Consider the following 13,660-nt stretch of genomic DNA (forward strand, 5'->3'; position numbering starts at 1 on the left):
TTCATTACTATCTATGGATTATTCCCTGGTTCTGAAAAATCAAGCACCATGAGGGATTTTCAACCTTATTTCATAATTTGGAGACAGGTAAGGTCAAGGTCTGCAACATTCACATTCTGGGAACAACTGGGCTCATGCGGGGGGAGGGGGGGCAGTCTGAGCTGTTACACTTCTTTGCTTGGTCCCCTCAGTCTGGATAGGATGGGGAGCCTGCTGGTTAGGGGTATGCCACGTGATACTTCCCCTTTCTTCCATTCCCATTCTCCAGCTCCATAGAGACCTTCTTCTCCCTTTTATGCCAGCTCTGCATTTTGCTCCCTGCAGTCTTTTAGGTAAGCCGTCTTGTCCTATGGATTTAAAAGTGTCCTAGCCTCTTTTTCCTGACTACAGGAAAAATACTGAGATAAATTCTTCAGAGCATGTAGAAGACTACAGTTTGTCCTTCCCAGTCAAGTCTGGGAGAGGCATAATAATCACTTAATTAAATCAAATAATCAATTTGATTAATAAGGTGCCGGGCTTTTTTTTTCACCAGGCACATGCTTGTGTGGCTGAACTACTTGTTTATTGCCTGTGCTGTTCTGATTGGTGCCAACTGTTCCAATATGTTAGATATTACCATTGATATGATATATTTTTATTAGCAGAATAATGTATTTTCATTGTATAAAGTTTGAGAAATACAGAGAAGAAGTTAAAAGTGTAAGTCCCTTTAAAAGCTTTATTTATTTCTTTAGTAAATTCCTAAATACTTCATAATTTCTATGCTATTTTGCATGGTATTTTTATTCTAGTTTATGGTTTGTAATGTTAGTATAGAGAAGTGTTTTTGATTTTCTAAGTCAGTCGTGTCTTTACCAACTTGCTTAACTCTTTTACTGGTTTTAATCATGTATTGGTGCTACTCACTAGCAGATAATAAAAGTTTATCTCTTTTCTTCAAATTCTTATATACCTCATTTTTTTTCTTATAGCAGTAACCAGGAATTATAACACTATGTTAAGCAGTGATGGTAATAATGGGTATACTTGTCTTGTTCCAGATCTTAAAATGCACCTATATTTTTTCCACTAATGACTATTGTAGATTTTTGTATATAAACTTTACTGTTTCCTAATTTAAGTCCCTCATAAGTACTATATTAGTTTTCTATTGCTACGTAACAAATCCCCACTAACTTAGCAGTACAGTGCCCACTTTATTATCTCCCAGTTCTGTAGGTCAGAAGCCTGGGTGGGTTCAACTGTGCTCTCCACTCGGGAACTGAATCAACGTCAGATACGTATCTGAAGTGCTGGGAATTACATGAGAGAGGGTAAATTTGATCAGAGTTAGGCCGCTGGGATGTTATCAGGTGAATGCTGGAATATGAATTGAGTTATACCTAAGGAAGATGAACTTCGGTTTGCCATTTAGATGCCATAAAGAAAAATCAAAAGTGTAACTACGTAATTCCAGAAAAATAAGTTCAGGAAAAAAAATCTTAATGATCAAGCAGCTGTGTTTTATCTTTGTGACCAAACTATCAGACTGACTCAAGTGTCACCGTGAAATGGAATTATTTTTAATTAAATCGACTGGTAATCTGCAAGGTCTGATTTTTTGCCTGACCAGAAGTGTATGTTGATTTCACTTTTAACTGTACTCATATTAAACTTTGGGGTTAATTAGACATTGGCTATAATCCTGGCCAAGACCCTTTCTAGCTGTGTTGTGCATCTCAATTCGTTCATCTGTAAAGAAGATGTAATAAAAGTTATCCCTAATGTTATTGACATAACACTACAAACTTCTGTAGCAATAAACCAGCTTTGCCAGTTGGAAAGATCTCTTTGGCAAAACATAATGCATTTCAGGGTGGATGTTTTACTGAAACACTGTACTGCTACAATCTGTTTTTGCTATTAACACAGTATTGCCACCAAAATAGCCTTTTGTTCCAAAAACAGCGTGCTTCCAATACTTCAAGTGATTTCTAACTAGTTGCTTTTTCTTTATTTCATATATGAGTTACTAACAATTACTTTAGTTATCACATTTTAGATAAACATTTCTTGATTAAGATGGAAGTGTCTTATGCATCTATCATTGCCAGTGTTTAGAGCATAACCAATATTTTGTTAGCCTAACTATGGGTTTGAGGTAGGTGATCATGGCTAGAAAGAGCCAGAATTCACAATGCTGTTAAATGTACAACTCAGCAAAATGTCGGTCCCAAATAAATAGAAGCTAGAATTAAAATACCTAGTTCTAGCTCCTGTTGTTATTATTGATGACCAAATCTATCACTCCTAGGTGGGATCGCATGGTGCTGTGGTTTACAGGAGACTTTCTGCCTTTCCTGTGATTCAGGATGCTGGAACTGCTAGAATGACCAGTTCTTATGAGTTGGTGCTAGCCTGTGTTTTGATAGCAGTCAAGTTCTGTGATAGAGTCTGCAGTTGTTCTCATTCAGTTTTGGCTAATTTACTTTCACTGTTACTCAGTACAATCTCTGTTTGGTCTGTAGAACATATTTTATCATTGTATTCATTTTATATTTCCTATTTTTCCCTTAATTCACCCCCTGCAATGTAACATATATAAATTTTATTTATTTTTAATGTTTATTATTTTTGTATTCTAGGTTAGATGACTATATTTTGTTCTCTCAAAAAATGTCATAAAAGGAAATTACAGCATTATTTTGTAAGGATTAGCAGAAGGGAACTGGGGACAATTATTCCTTGGAGTTCTGACACAGATCTTCCCACTAAACAGACTGAAAAAAAAAGTACAGATCTGAAAACAAATGGATTCTGCACACGAACCTTCTCTAGAAAGATTAACTTTTTGGTTTTTCAGGTATCATTTTTCCTCTATGTACTGTTCAGCTTGATTTTTTAAAAAATTTTACACATTCTTTCCTCAGCCGACATGAAGGAGTGAAGAGGCATATAAACTCTTATGATTTGGAACCGTCCCATTTTGAAGAGAGTAGTTTGTATATACCTGTAGTTTGAATGTCCTGTCTTCTCATTTCTTTGCAACTTTCAAAGTCTGCAGGCAAAGACAGGAATGTGGTGTCCTTTGGCCATTGGTTAATTCTCTCCCAACAAATCAAGTAGAAAGAAGTTCATCTGCACCACTATTTATATCTTGGAGCACTGAAGTACACTTTGGGGGGGGGGCAACATTTCATAGCTGTTCACAAGTTGGCATATAAGAACTACTATACCCTTTTGCCTTTTTATTACTTCCTCTTGTAATATTTCTGTTATCTCTAAATCATTCATATATGTAAAATAATGTCTTAGTTTTAATGAATATTCAATAAATGGAAAATGAAATGGATTGAAATGATATTACCTTCTATATTCAACGATGCAGACATTTATAAAATTTAGGTATGTCTAAATTCATAGTTGAAAAGATACAGACTGTCAGAGCCTCTACATTTCAACATACTAACTTTATTTTTAAGCCTATTCTGGAGTTGCACAAGAGTAAGTTTTTTCCTGAAGGTTTTTGTGATCCCTGTTGCAGAGATAAAATAATCAATTTCAAGAATAAACACCATTAAATTAAATCACCACAAATATATTTAACTCTAAAAGTCATCTGTTGAATTGATATAGATTTGGTGGTTTGGTACCTTTTCCAAAACTGCCATTGAAGTTAAATTAAAATGAAATTTCTCCTTTGCCAATACTCACACGTGCTGTGACATTAAAAAACCAACTATTTATACATAGTTCTTTAGTCAGGAGTATCCAAATTAACACATAGATTAATGTTCTCACATGGAGATGCCATAGAATGAACGGTCCCTTGGCAAAGCCTGCAGATGGACTTTTTCATCGTCCGGTAGGGCTGGATTGTAATCACATAATCACAGTTAGCCCCCTATCTCTGTGATTATTCAAGTGCTAACCCTAAAGGTCAGTCTTTGGATGATAATGTTATAAGGGACAATAACCTGTACGTCAGTGAATTACCCTTCTGTGTACTCTTTCATTCCCCAAAGAACTGTCCCTGAGTTAGTCATCTTTGATGACACAAAGGAGGAAAGGATGGTCTGCTTCTTGGAAGAAGGAAATACCCACTTCAGAGACTGGATGACACCATGTGTAATTGTGATAGACATTGTCCATGTGAAGATAGATGTTTATAATATTCTAAAGATGGTTTTGTACCTAAAGAAGTTGGACATTCCACCAGAAGTGGTTTTGATTAAATTTTCATTTAAATTTCCGTAAAAAGTAGTGCCAAGGAGAAATTCAGACAAACTACAGTGGAATCGCCATGAATTCAAAATTAGTCAGTCTGAATAACTGAAGTTTTGATGTACTAGAAAAATTACAAAAAAAGTACACTTTTTAATACTGCATCTGGGGTCATATACCAGTAAAAAGCCCTGCCTGTGACATGTGTTACATGTCTTTATTATATCACTTAAAGCATCATAATTTTGCTTTTGTCAGTCTTTCCTCAGAGGGACTTCATTCATTCAACAAATATCAACTTCCTTACTGTCTGCCAGTTACTAGGACTATTGCAGAGAAAGAATCAGACAAAAATATGCTTTCAAGAGTACATTTTAGTGTGAGAGATAGAAAAAACTAGATAAATAAACAAAATATATCATATGTTAGATAGATTCTTCTAAATATTCATCTGTGCATCGCTAGCATCTAGCCCAATACATGGACACAGTAGACACTCAAAAACTACTCACTGCTCTTTTGGTTTACTTTTATGATTATGCAAAAGAAAAAAAAAGAAGCATAATTGATGCAGATCCCGGCCAGCAGGATCTGTTGTGGTTGCAATATTCAAATACACGTGGACTACAGAAATCCTGTGGAGGAAAAGGGGCTGCGTGGCCGCTCTCCAAGTTAGAGAGAGGGCTCCTGACCCCACATGGACAGGCTTTTATTGTTTTTCTGGGCACATTACATTCAGGGCGATCCTCATTTACTATGCACAGGTTCACCACAGGTGATTACCTTTTAAGGATGACAAAGGACAGAACACCGCTAATTACTTCAAAGAGAAGGATGTTACAGCTCAAGGGGGAAGCTGCTCACACTCCATACTTGGGTGGTTTAGCACAGACTTTAGGAAGTTAAAGATACTCAGTAAACATTTGCTGCCTCAATTCAGAGTGAGGGAGTTGTAGCAAGAGCAAGTCTCATAGCAGTCTAGGTACAATGCAGGCCTGCTTTCCCACTGGAGAACCTATCCATGGACGTGGGTCCTGCCCGCCAACCTGGCTCCCCACTGGCTTTTCCAAGTGGGAGCTGAGCCACATTTCCCACGCTTGGAAAGGTCCCCCACACATAATTCTTGAATTGACCATTGCTTTAAATGAAAACAGGCAGTGCAGTCCTGACACTGACCAACAGACACACAGAGGAAGTTTGTAGGGGGAGGGATAATGGAATGCCTTCCAGAATACGACTTTCGTGAACGTGAGCTCTGTTATCTATGAGTAAAGTGACCTGGCAGATTCATTAATATTGGTGATCTCAGCAATTGACATAATTGTATTATGTGGCCTACATAAGTAGAGATTTTATTGCAAGTGTTAACTATTTCATTCTTTGCAACTGCTAATGAACATAAACTTTTCTTCTCATACATTTCATGGACCTCAGTATTTCTTTCTTATCTTAGTTTTGAGTGGCTCAGAGGTATCCTATTAATTAATTGATTTTTCCATAGGGTATCTGAACACTTGGCCCTGTCCACTTCTCAGAATTCTACTCATCATTCCAACAATGATGAACAATTGTTACATGTCAAAGTCCAGAGAAAGATATTTCAGAAAATAACACATAATAATTCACTGTGCCAGGTAACTCTCGGGAACCAGATGAAAAGCTATACGTGTGACGAGACTATGTACGTGACGTGTGCTGGCCGATGAAGAAGCCTGTCGAGGCTCGTGCAGTGACTGCTGACAGAGCCCGTGAGGAATGGCAGACTTTCCTCGTTCTCACCCTCGCGTCCTCGCTTCTGCCAGTCTTGTCAGGGATTGGATTTTTCAGGGAAGTCTGTGTATCTCCCTCACATACACAGAGACGTGCATAAATAATGCACATTAGTTCTGATTCTTTAGTACAATAGTATATTTCAATAAATCACTTGGGGGGAAAAGCACAAATTACAAAAACAATGCATGATCTATCTAATAATATTAGTAAATTAAAGACAAACCAAAGGAGAAAATAAAAATCCTCTAATTCTACTATCTAGAGTTTACCAATGAACACACTGCCATACCCCAGTCTTTTTCCTATGCATGCACAAAATTACAGATATTTTTTACATATATATATATATTTATACACATATAAAATTTGCAAAATTGGGATCACACAGTCAATATAATTTGGTGACTTGCTTTTTAAAATGTTACCGAATCACAAACATTAATGCTTGCATATTTTTCCATGACATGAAATCACCATGTTTTTATTTTTTGTTGGATACATGAGTCATCCCAAACATTGAGTGATACACTATTATCAATAATGTACTAATGATCATCCTTTGACATAAATACTCCACCCACATCTTTGTTGGTGGCTAAGTGATTGGTGCTTCTCCCAGCCAGGCCCTAGAGCAACCTCTCTTCCAGGCCGGGCAAGGGGTGGAAGGAGGGAGAGAGTGAGCGTAAAGGCCAGGGCACTGTCAGGTGTTCCGGAGAGAAGCCTGGGCCCTGACTTCTCTCAGCAGAGGACTCGATGCAGGACACTGCAATTCACGGAAGAGAGAGGAGGGTCAGAAGAGTGCGTGCCAGGTAACTCAGGCATTTCACATTGGCTCATCTCTAAACCAGGCCCAGCTCTTTCATGTGATTTCTAATGACCATCTTCGTTCCGTCTCTGCAGAGCAGTATCTTGCCTGGGCTCTGGGATCCTCAGAAACACACCTAGTCATTACCTGGAAATGCATGCATTTAATACTTGTGAGGCAAGAGAAATATTTACTCATTCATTCTTGAACCACCCGCCGGCCCCCAACCCCCAAACCTAGCAAATAGACTAAGTTCCATGAAGGCAGGCACGCATCTGCTTGTTCTGCCATCGTATCCTCAGTGCCAAGCACATTGCCTGGCTCATAGCAGATAATCAGTAAATATTTGATGAGTAAAGAAAAAATATTAGTAATATTATCTCAACCAACTGTCACTTGGGTCTTGACTCTGCTTTTTGCTAAAGGAAACTGGGCCCATGCAGGTTTATTTCTTCAATCCTGTTGGCTAACTTGGGGAGCAGCAGTCTTACCTGACCCCGGTACTACTGTGTGGGGACTGTAATTTGTTCTGTGTTGCAACTTGCTTGACCTGATTTATAGACAGAATCTGCAGGTCTGCTGTTTGGTACGTTATTCCCCTGGGAAACGATCCTCGAGGGAAAGAACCATGTCCTGAGGGATCTGCATGGTCTGTAGGATCCTGTCCCTTCTAGTGACAACTAACCACCTTGAACTCCTTCACTATTGGGTGCTGTTGTATTGACATTTGAGAAACATTTTAAGCTTAAAATATTAGACTATTGTGATGGCTGACCAGATGTTTCTCTGATGACTTCTAGAAATAGCCTCAATGAATAAGAATAATACAATTTTATTTGTTCCAACACTCCTGTATAAATCCTAGGTGTCAGCTTCATTCTGGGTATTAGAAATGAATATAGAAGAGATGCTCATGGATATACAGACAATTACTGCAGTATAATTAGCATATACACAGCATATATGTACACACAGCAGATACACGGCATAATGACCTTGCAGAGTGATAAGTGATATAACTGGTATGTACTGGATGCTGAGAAAGCACAAAGGAGGGAGCTACTTGCTAATTCATCTCAGTGAAGCTGGGGAATGTTTCATGGAGGTAGCTCATTTTTCAATGGGGTTCAAAATATGAATAAGAGTATGTCAGGCAGAGAAAGTGGCAATAGGCAGTTCAAAACAGAGTCACACAAGCCAGAGCTCAGAAAGATGTGGTGCATGGGGGACAGGTGAAGCCTTCACAGTGGTTGGAGCATAGGGTATTGCAGGGAGAGTGGATTGTAGAGCTGCGCAGAGGCATAATCAAGGTACCAGCTGAGGAATTTGTACTTTGTTGTGTAAATAATGAAGGTGTTGATGAGGGATGTTTATCCTGCAACCATTAGTATCATCAGGCCAAATTAAGACATTTCTTTCTGATAATGTCTGTTAAGAAGACCAAGAAGACTTGATTTTCTTCTCATTTGGATTTTAGTCTTTGTTATATCCTCTCTTAATCCTGCAGGCATAACGGTCCAAGCCTATCTTAATTTTTGTTTCACCTTTTGTTCATTTCATTATTATTATTATTATTATTAATTTATTTATTTAGAGACGGGGCAAGGGAGGAGAAAGACAGGGAAATAAACATTGATATGAAAGAGAAGCCTTGATTGGTTGCCTCTACCATGTGCCTTGACTGGGGACGGAACCCACAACTCAGGCATGTGCCCTGACCAGGAATTGAATAGGGACCTTTTGCTTTGTGGGACAATTCCCACCAATAGAGCCACAGCAGTCAGGGCCATTTCTTTCTTATTTGTTTTTATAGCCAAACTTTTCAACAATTGTTTGTTCTGAAACTGTTTATTTGGGGTCCAAAGCTGGGTTCAGGGATTAGACCAAACATATTTGAATTCTAACATGTAGCTTGGACCATTTATGGAACTCATTCCACAGAACGGTCTCTTACATTATGGGTGGTCAGAAAATGGACACATGAGACCAATCTACATTAAATCTCAATGGCAGCACATAGGGGAACTTACTTCCTCAAAGCCTTTAGAAAATTCCATTGACTCTTTGGAATGTTTTAGCTGAGCTCAGGCTATGACAGAGGCAGGACAGGGAAAATGAAATGGTAGACACTGGCATCATTGCAGTTATCAAGAAGAATTTTCTAAAAGTAACATTTCACAAAAATATCAAATGCCGTGTGCAAATTATTAGATGCTCTAAATTTATTTTTAAAAAACCCTTATCAATAGGTTATATATAATATAGCTTAACTATATTTTGTTCACACAAATACATTTTAGATTTTTTTTAATTGAAATATACAAATGTATGTTGGCTTTGAGCTTATTATTCTCAGAAGTAAAAAAAAAAAACGGTACTACTGTCAGTGTTTGTCCTCTCGAGTCTTTTATTTGCGCACATTTGAGTTACCATATAAGTTATCATTGTTTAGTTTTGATTTCAATTTCAATTCAAAGGATTCAGATGTATGCATCAATGTTCCTGACATTGTTCATTTCTTTTTGTCAGTATTTTGCAAAATAATATAACAATGTGGAAGGTGAAATGAATACCATGTAGCATAGCTAGTTAAGTTAAAAAAAAAAACAAAACTGTAGGACTAAGAAAATGTCTGTCAACTAATTTCCCTTGTTGTTCGTTTTGCAGCTGACCATGGCCAACATTGGAATAAATGGAAGTCATTCTACCGAGACCTGTGAAACAACACTTTTTGCTCTCCGAATGGCAACATGGAATCAAATCTTAGATCCCTGGGTGTATATTCTTCTACGGAAGGCTGTCCTTAAGAATCTCTACAAGGTTGCCAGACGCTTTTGTGGAGTGCATGTCATCAGCTTACATGTTTGGGAGCTTAGCTCCATTAAAAATTCCTTAAAGGTTTCTGCAATTTCTGAGTCACCAGTTGCAGAGAAAATAAATCAGCAATCACCTAGTTTAATAGGGCAGTAATTCAGTGTAAGTTTAGGACAAAATTAGGAGAAGTTTGGCAATGTTTTAGTTAATTGGATAAGTATATAAAGCCTAACTGTAAAATTTAGGTGTCAGCAAATAGTTTGGGGAGCACTTTGGTTAGATTCAGCTTTTGAAATTTGTAAAATTAATTGTATAATTGTACATTTTCACTTTGTTTTGTCAACTGCAGATAAACATGATGAAATAATGCCATGGAAGTCAAATTGAAAACAATTTTGGGCTTATCTGTGTTATTTATGCTTTTGGCATGAGTGACTCTGTTAAGTCCTAAAGCATTTACTTGGCCTATTTGCCAAAGAATGTCTTAAAAACTACCTGCATTGTAAAATGACTCTTTGGGGGCCACTGCTCTGTAGCTGTTCCTTCTTGACTAGGCTCATTGAAGCGGAGCACCCTCATATTCTGATCTGGCCTGTTTCACCCTTCGTTATGTACCCTCAGTTAATATATGCACAGTCATGTCACACGGCCTTCACTGTGGTTTATTATAACAACCTCCGTACACACCAGGTGTTGCTGTCAGGTTGCCTGGTCTAGTGACCCCGTTTAGAATGAGCTTGTCCTTGTCATATTTGACAGATATGACTGCTGACATGGATTGGTATGAAGGTCAATTGTTATTTGAAGGTTTTCTTGGTAAGTCATAGATTTGCATAGGTTTCGCATAATCCCCGTTTCCTTTGAAAATTGAAGTGCACAGGAATAATTTTCAGAGAAACAAAGGCTCTATCTTAGCTCATGTGGAGGTAGGTGATTTGCATTATAGCAGTTCCTAAGCAGCTCTGCCATGGGTAATGCAGACAGAACTTCAGTGCAGTGGTGGGTGCCAAGAGCACTGACGGAGGCACTTTACTTTGAGTAATCACACTTGTGTCAGAGAAAAGAAGAAACACTATATACAAATATACGAAGACTATCTGCAGGTGGTGTGTTTCTGTCTGCAGGTGGCATGTTTCTGCTTTCCACTTACAAACACACACACAGCAACAACAGGACATCAAACGTTTCTGTTGAAAGCGGCTTCATTGAATCTGTCAGATGGCATCTTCTAAGGCCTGTGCTCCCCGTGTTACGGGAAGGATTGGAAGTAGCTAGGTGTTTGGAGATTGTAATAGTGGTTAACCAAGAGCTCAAGGGGTAATAATCTTTCCCCAAATTTCCTGTGAATACTTTAGACTTTCTCTTTGCTTGTTTGTGTAATTCAACCCATGGAGCTTTAGTAACCTTTCAAAATGTCCTACGTCCATCAGAACATAGGGTAGGTGTTCTGCTTTATAACAGTGAAATGCATTTCTATTGCCTTCATTAACTGGGGCTAATTTCAGAGTTAATCTTTCCTGTGAGACTGATTTCAGATTCTCTGTGAAATCTGGGCAGTTCAACTAGACTTAAGTCATATTCACAGGTTTTGGTTTTTAACTGGTAATGTATATTAGAAGTTGTCTACTTTTGTGAAGTTTGGAAAATTCTCATGAATAAGTTAAAAAAGATTAAGTGAATAGCCTCAAAGAAGATTTAATGGCAACCATTTTATTCAGTGAATTTAAAGAAGGGAAACTTGCATATACATACTGCTATGTGATATTCTTAATTCAAGATCAGTAAATGAGTAATCACATAAATTTATGTTGTTCTATTTATAGAGCACACAGTAGAGGTTTGATACATACTTGCCAAACTGAATCTCGAGAATTTCTAAATATGAAAAGAGCATGGAAGTGCAAAGATTTTATACATTTTTAATTTAAATTAACAATTAACATGTAGTAATTGTGAGATGTATGCATATGTATTTGTATATATGTATATATGCATATGTACTTGTATATTTTTACATATGCACATATATTTGTGTGTGTGTGTATAGTGTATATGCTTAAAAAAAGCCATTGCAATTTATGATTGCTGTTATATTCCTAAGTGTTCTCTTGTGTTTTAAGAGGACTTAAAGCCCAGTTCGCAGGTGTTATCTATTTGTCACAGCTGCTTAAACATACGGGTGCCCTGTGAACTGAGACACAGGGAACCAGACCTCTGTTGGTTTTCCTTATGCTGGCTGGGGAAGATGCTGCAGTGACCACTTTTTGTATGGTGACCCTGGTGAGGGGCAGGGGAGAAACCCTCATTCAGAGTTCCAGTCCTCTTCCCCTTGAGGCTTTTCTAATTGATTGGCAGAATTGTTGCTCTGTCGCTGTGATGTCACCCTGGCCATGTGTGACTGTAGGGAGGACATTGGGGACGTGACCACGTGTGGCAATGCATGAGCACGCAAAGTTTTGGGGAGTGACGGGGACTCATTCTGCACATATCCTGGAAGAATTATCTCTATTATCTGAGCACAGGATTCGAACAACTATATTTGGTTTATGATGATGTTAAACCCAAGAAGTGGACACTGAAAATTGAAAAAAATGTTTAGTAGAAGAATATATGTTTACATTGTTTTAGGCTTTCACCCAAGGAAAATGAAACAAAGGTAACACAACCATATGCCTATCTGATTTCAGAATTTTACTCCTGTTATTAATCATATCTCAGCATTGGTAGGCAGTTTATTACATCAAAAATAATAGAGCGGAGCACTCACCAATAACTTTTATACATATTTTTTAAGTAGAAGTATATATGTTTGACTACTGGAAATAAGTAGTACAAATAGTGTTCAACAAGTTCACTGATTTTGCAGTTTCAAGCTCTACTTTGAAATTCACAATTAGACCAGAGTAACTGAATTTCCCTTGTCCTTGGGTAAAGTAGTGAGCAACTTCTCGTATTATTTGTTATCTTATTTCTGGGTAATTATATTATTATAGGCAAATGACTTGAAAATGCCAGGCTTTTCCTAATGTTAATGAATTTAGAAAAATAAGATTAAAAAAAGAAATCCAACAGCAAGTGGGTTTTCTAATTATGAACACAAAGACAGATAATGATGACTCATAATTAGCTATGGATGTGATCCCAAACATCAGACTTTTTACTGGTGGGTTTACTAAGGTGACAGAAATATGCTCTTTCAGACTTTTTTCTAAAGGCGGAAATTTGATTCTATTTATCCATATTGCTGAAGTGGAAGATACCTAAAAGTTCACACACACACACACACACACACACAACCTGTCCTGTGTAACAAATAGTCTTGCTTGCTCATTTTCAGACTTTAAAACAAAAACTTGCTTTAGTTGTGTGCCTCATCTTAGAACCCAAGTAAGAGCGCTTGTTAGATTCGTACAATGAACTTTTTGTGGCACTCGTTGCTAGGTTCACCTGTGTCGCCATTATTGCCCCAAATCAATAAACTGTGGTCGGAATAAACAGGATGGAAACATACATTTTCTTAATTCTTCATCTGGTATCAGAATATTTTACCACCTAGCAGATAGTGTTGGACTTCAACTTGGTACTGACATAACTGGTTACTGACACATCAACTGACAGTGGCTTTGTGTCCTATGTGAATAAATATATTTTGTGTTCTTCATACTTGTTGGATTGTGTGAGAGGGTAAATAATGATATATTTTGTTGCTTTCATTGGTATTCAATTAGTAATTTTTGCGATATGACTAGTTTAAAACTTCAAACAAATGATTTTATAATAAACTTGGACCAGTGTTTATCAAGAGTGGTTATTGTTTAAGAAAGTCATACAAAAGTTGGAACTCTTGTCCTGGCTGGTGTAGCTCAGTGGATTGAGCATGGGCCTTCAAACCAAAGGGTCACTGGTTCAATTCCCCGTCAGGGTACATTCCTGGGTTGCAGGCCAGGTCTCCAGTAGGAGGCACATGAGAGGCAACCACGCATTCATGTCTCTCTCCCTCTCTTTCTCCCTGCCTTCCCTTCTAAAAATAAATAAAATCTTTAAAAAAAGTTAGAACTCTTG

At 37.7% G+C, this 13,660-nt stretch overlaps 1 protein-coding gene across 6 annotated transcripts in view; it reads left to right on the plus strand.

Moving 5' to 3' along the window:
* Positions 1 to 13,400, plus strand: part of PTGFR (prostaglandin F receptor) — a 34,962-nt gene extending 21,562 nt beyond the window's left edge. For 4 of the 6 annotated variants that reach the window (XM_045199590.3, XM_024565636.4, XM_045199591.2 and 1 more), the window contains one exon: positions 9,452 to 13,400. In XM_045199590.3, coding sequence (XP_045055525.2) covers positions 9,452 to 9,754 — 303 coding nt within the window. In that variant the 3' untranslated portion in view covers positions 9,755 to 13,400. Of the gene's footprint in view, positions 1 to 2,296; positions 3,207 to 5,840; positions 6,372 to 9,451 lie in introns of those variants that run through there. The other 2 variants (XM_045199593.3, XM_045199594.3) reach the window with 2 other exon arrangements.
* Positions 13,401 to 13,660: the final 260 nt, after the last annotated feature.

This window comes from Desmodus rotundus, chromosome 3, assembly GCF_022682495.2.
Source record: "Desmodus rotundus isolate HL8 chromosome 3, HLdesRot8A.1, whole genome shotgun sequence".
Lineage (NCBI taxonomy): Eukaryota > Metazoa > Chordata > Mammalia > Chiroptera > Phyllostomidae > Desmodus > Desmodus rotundus.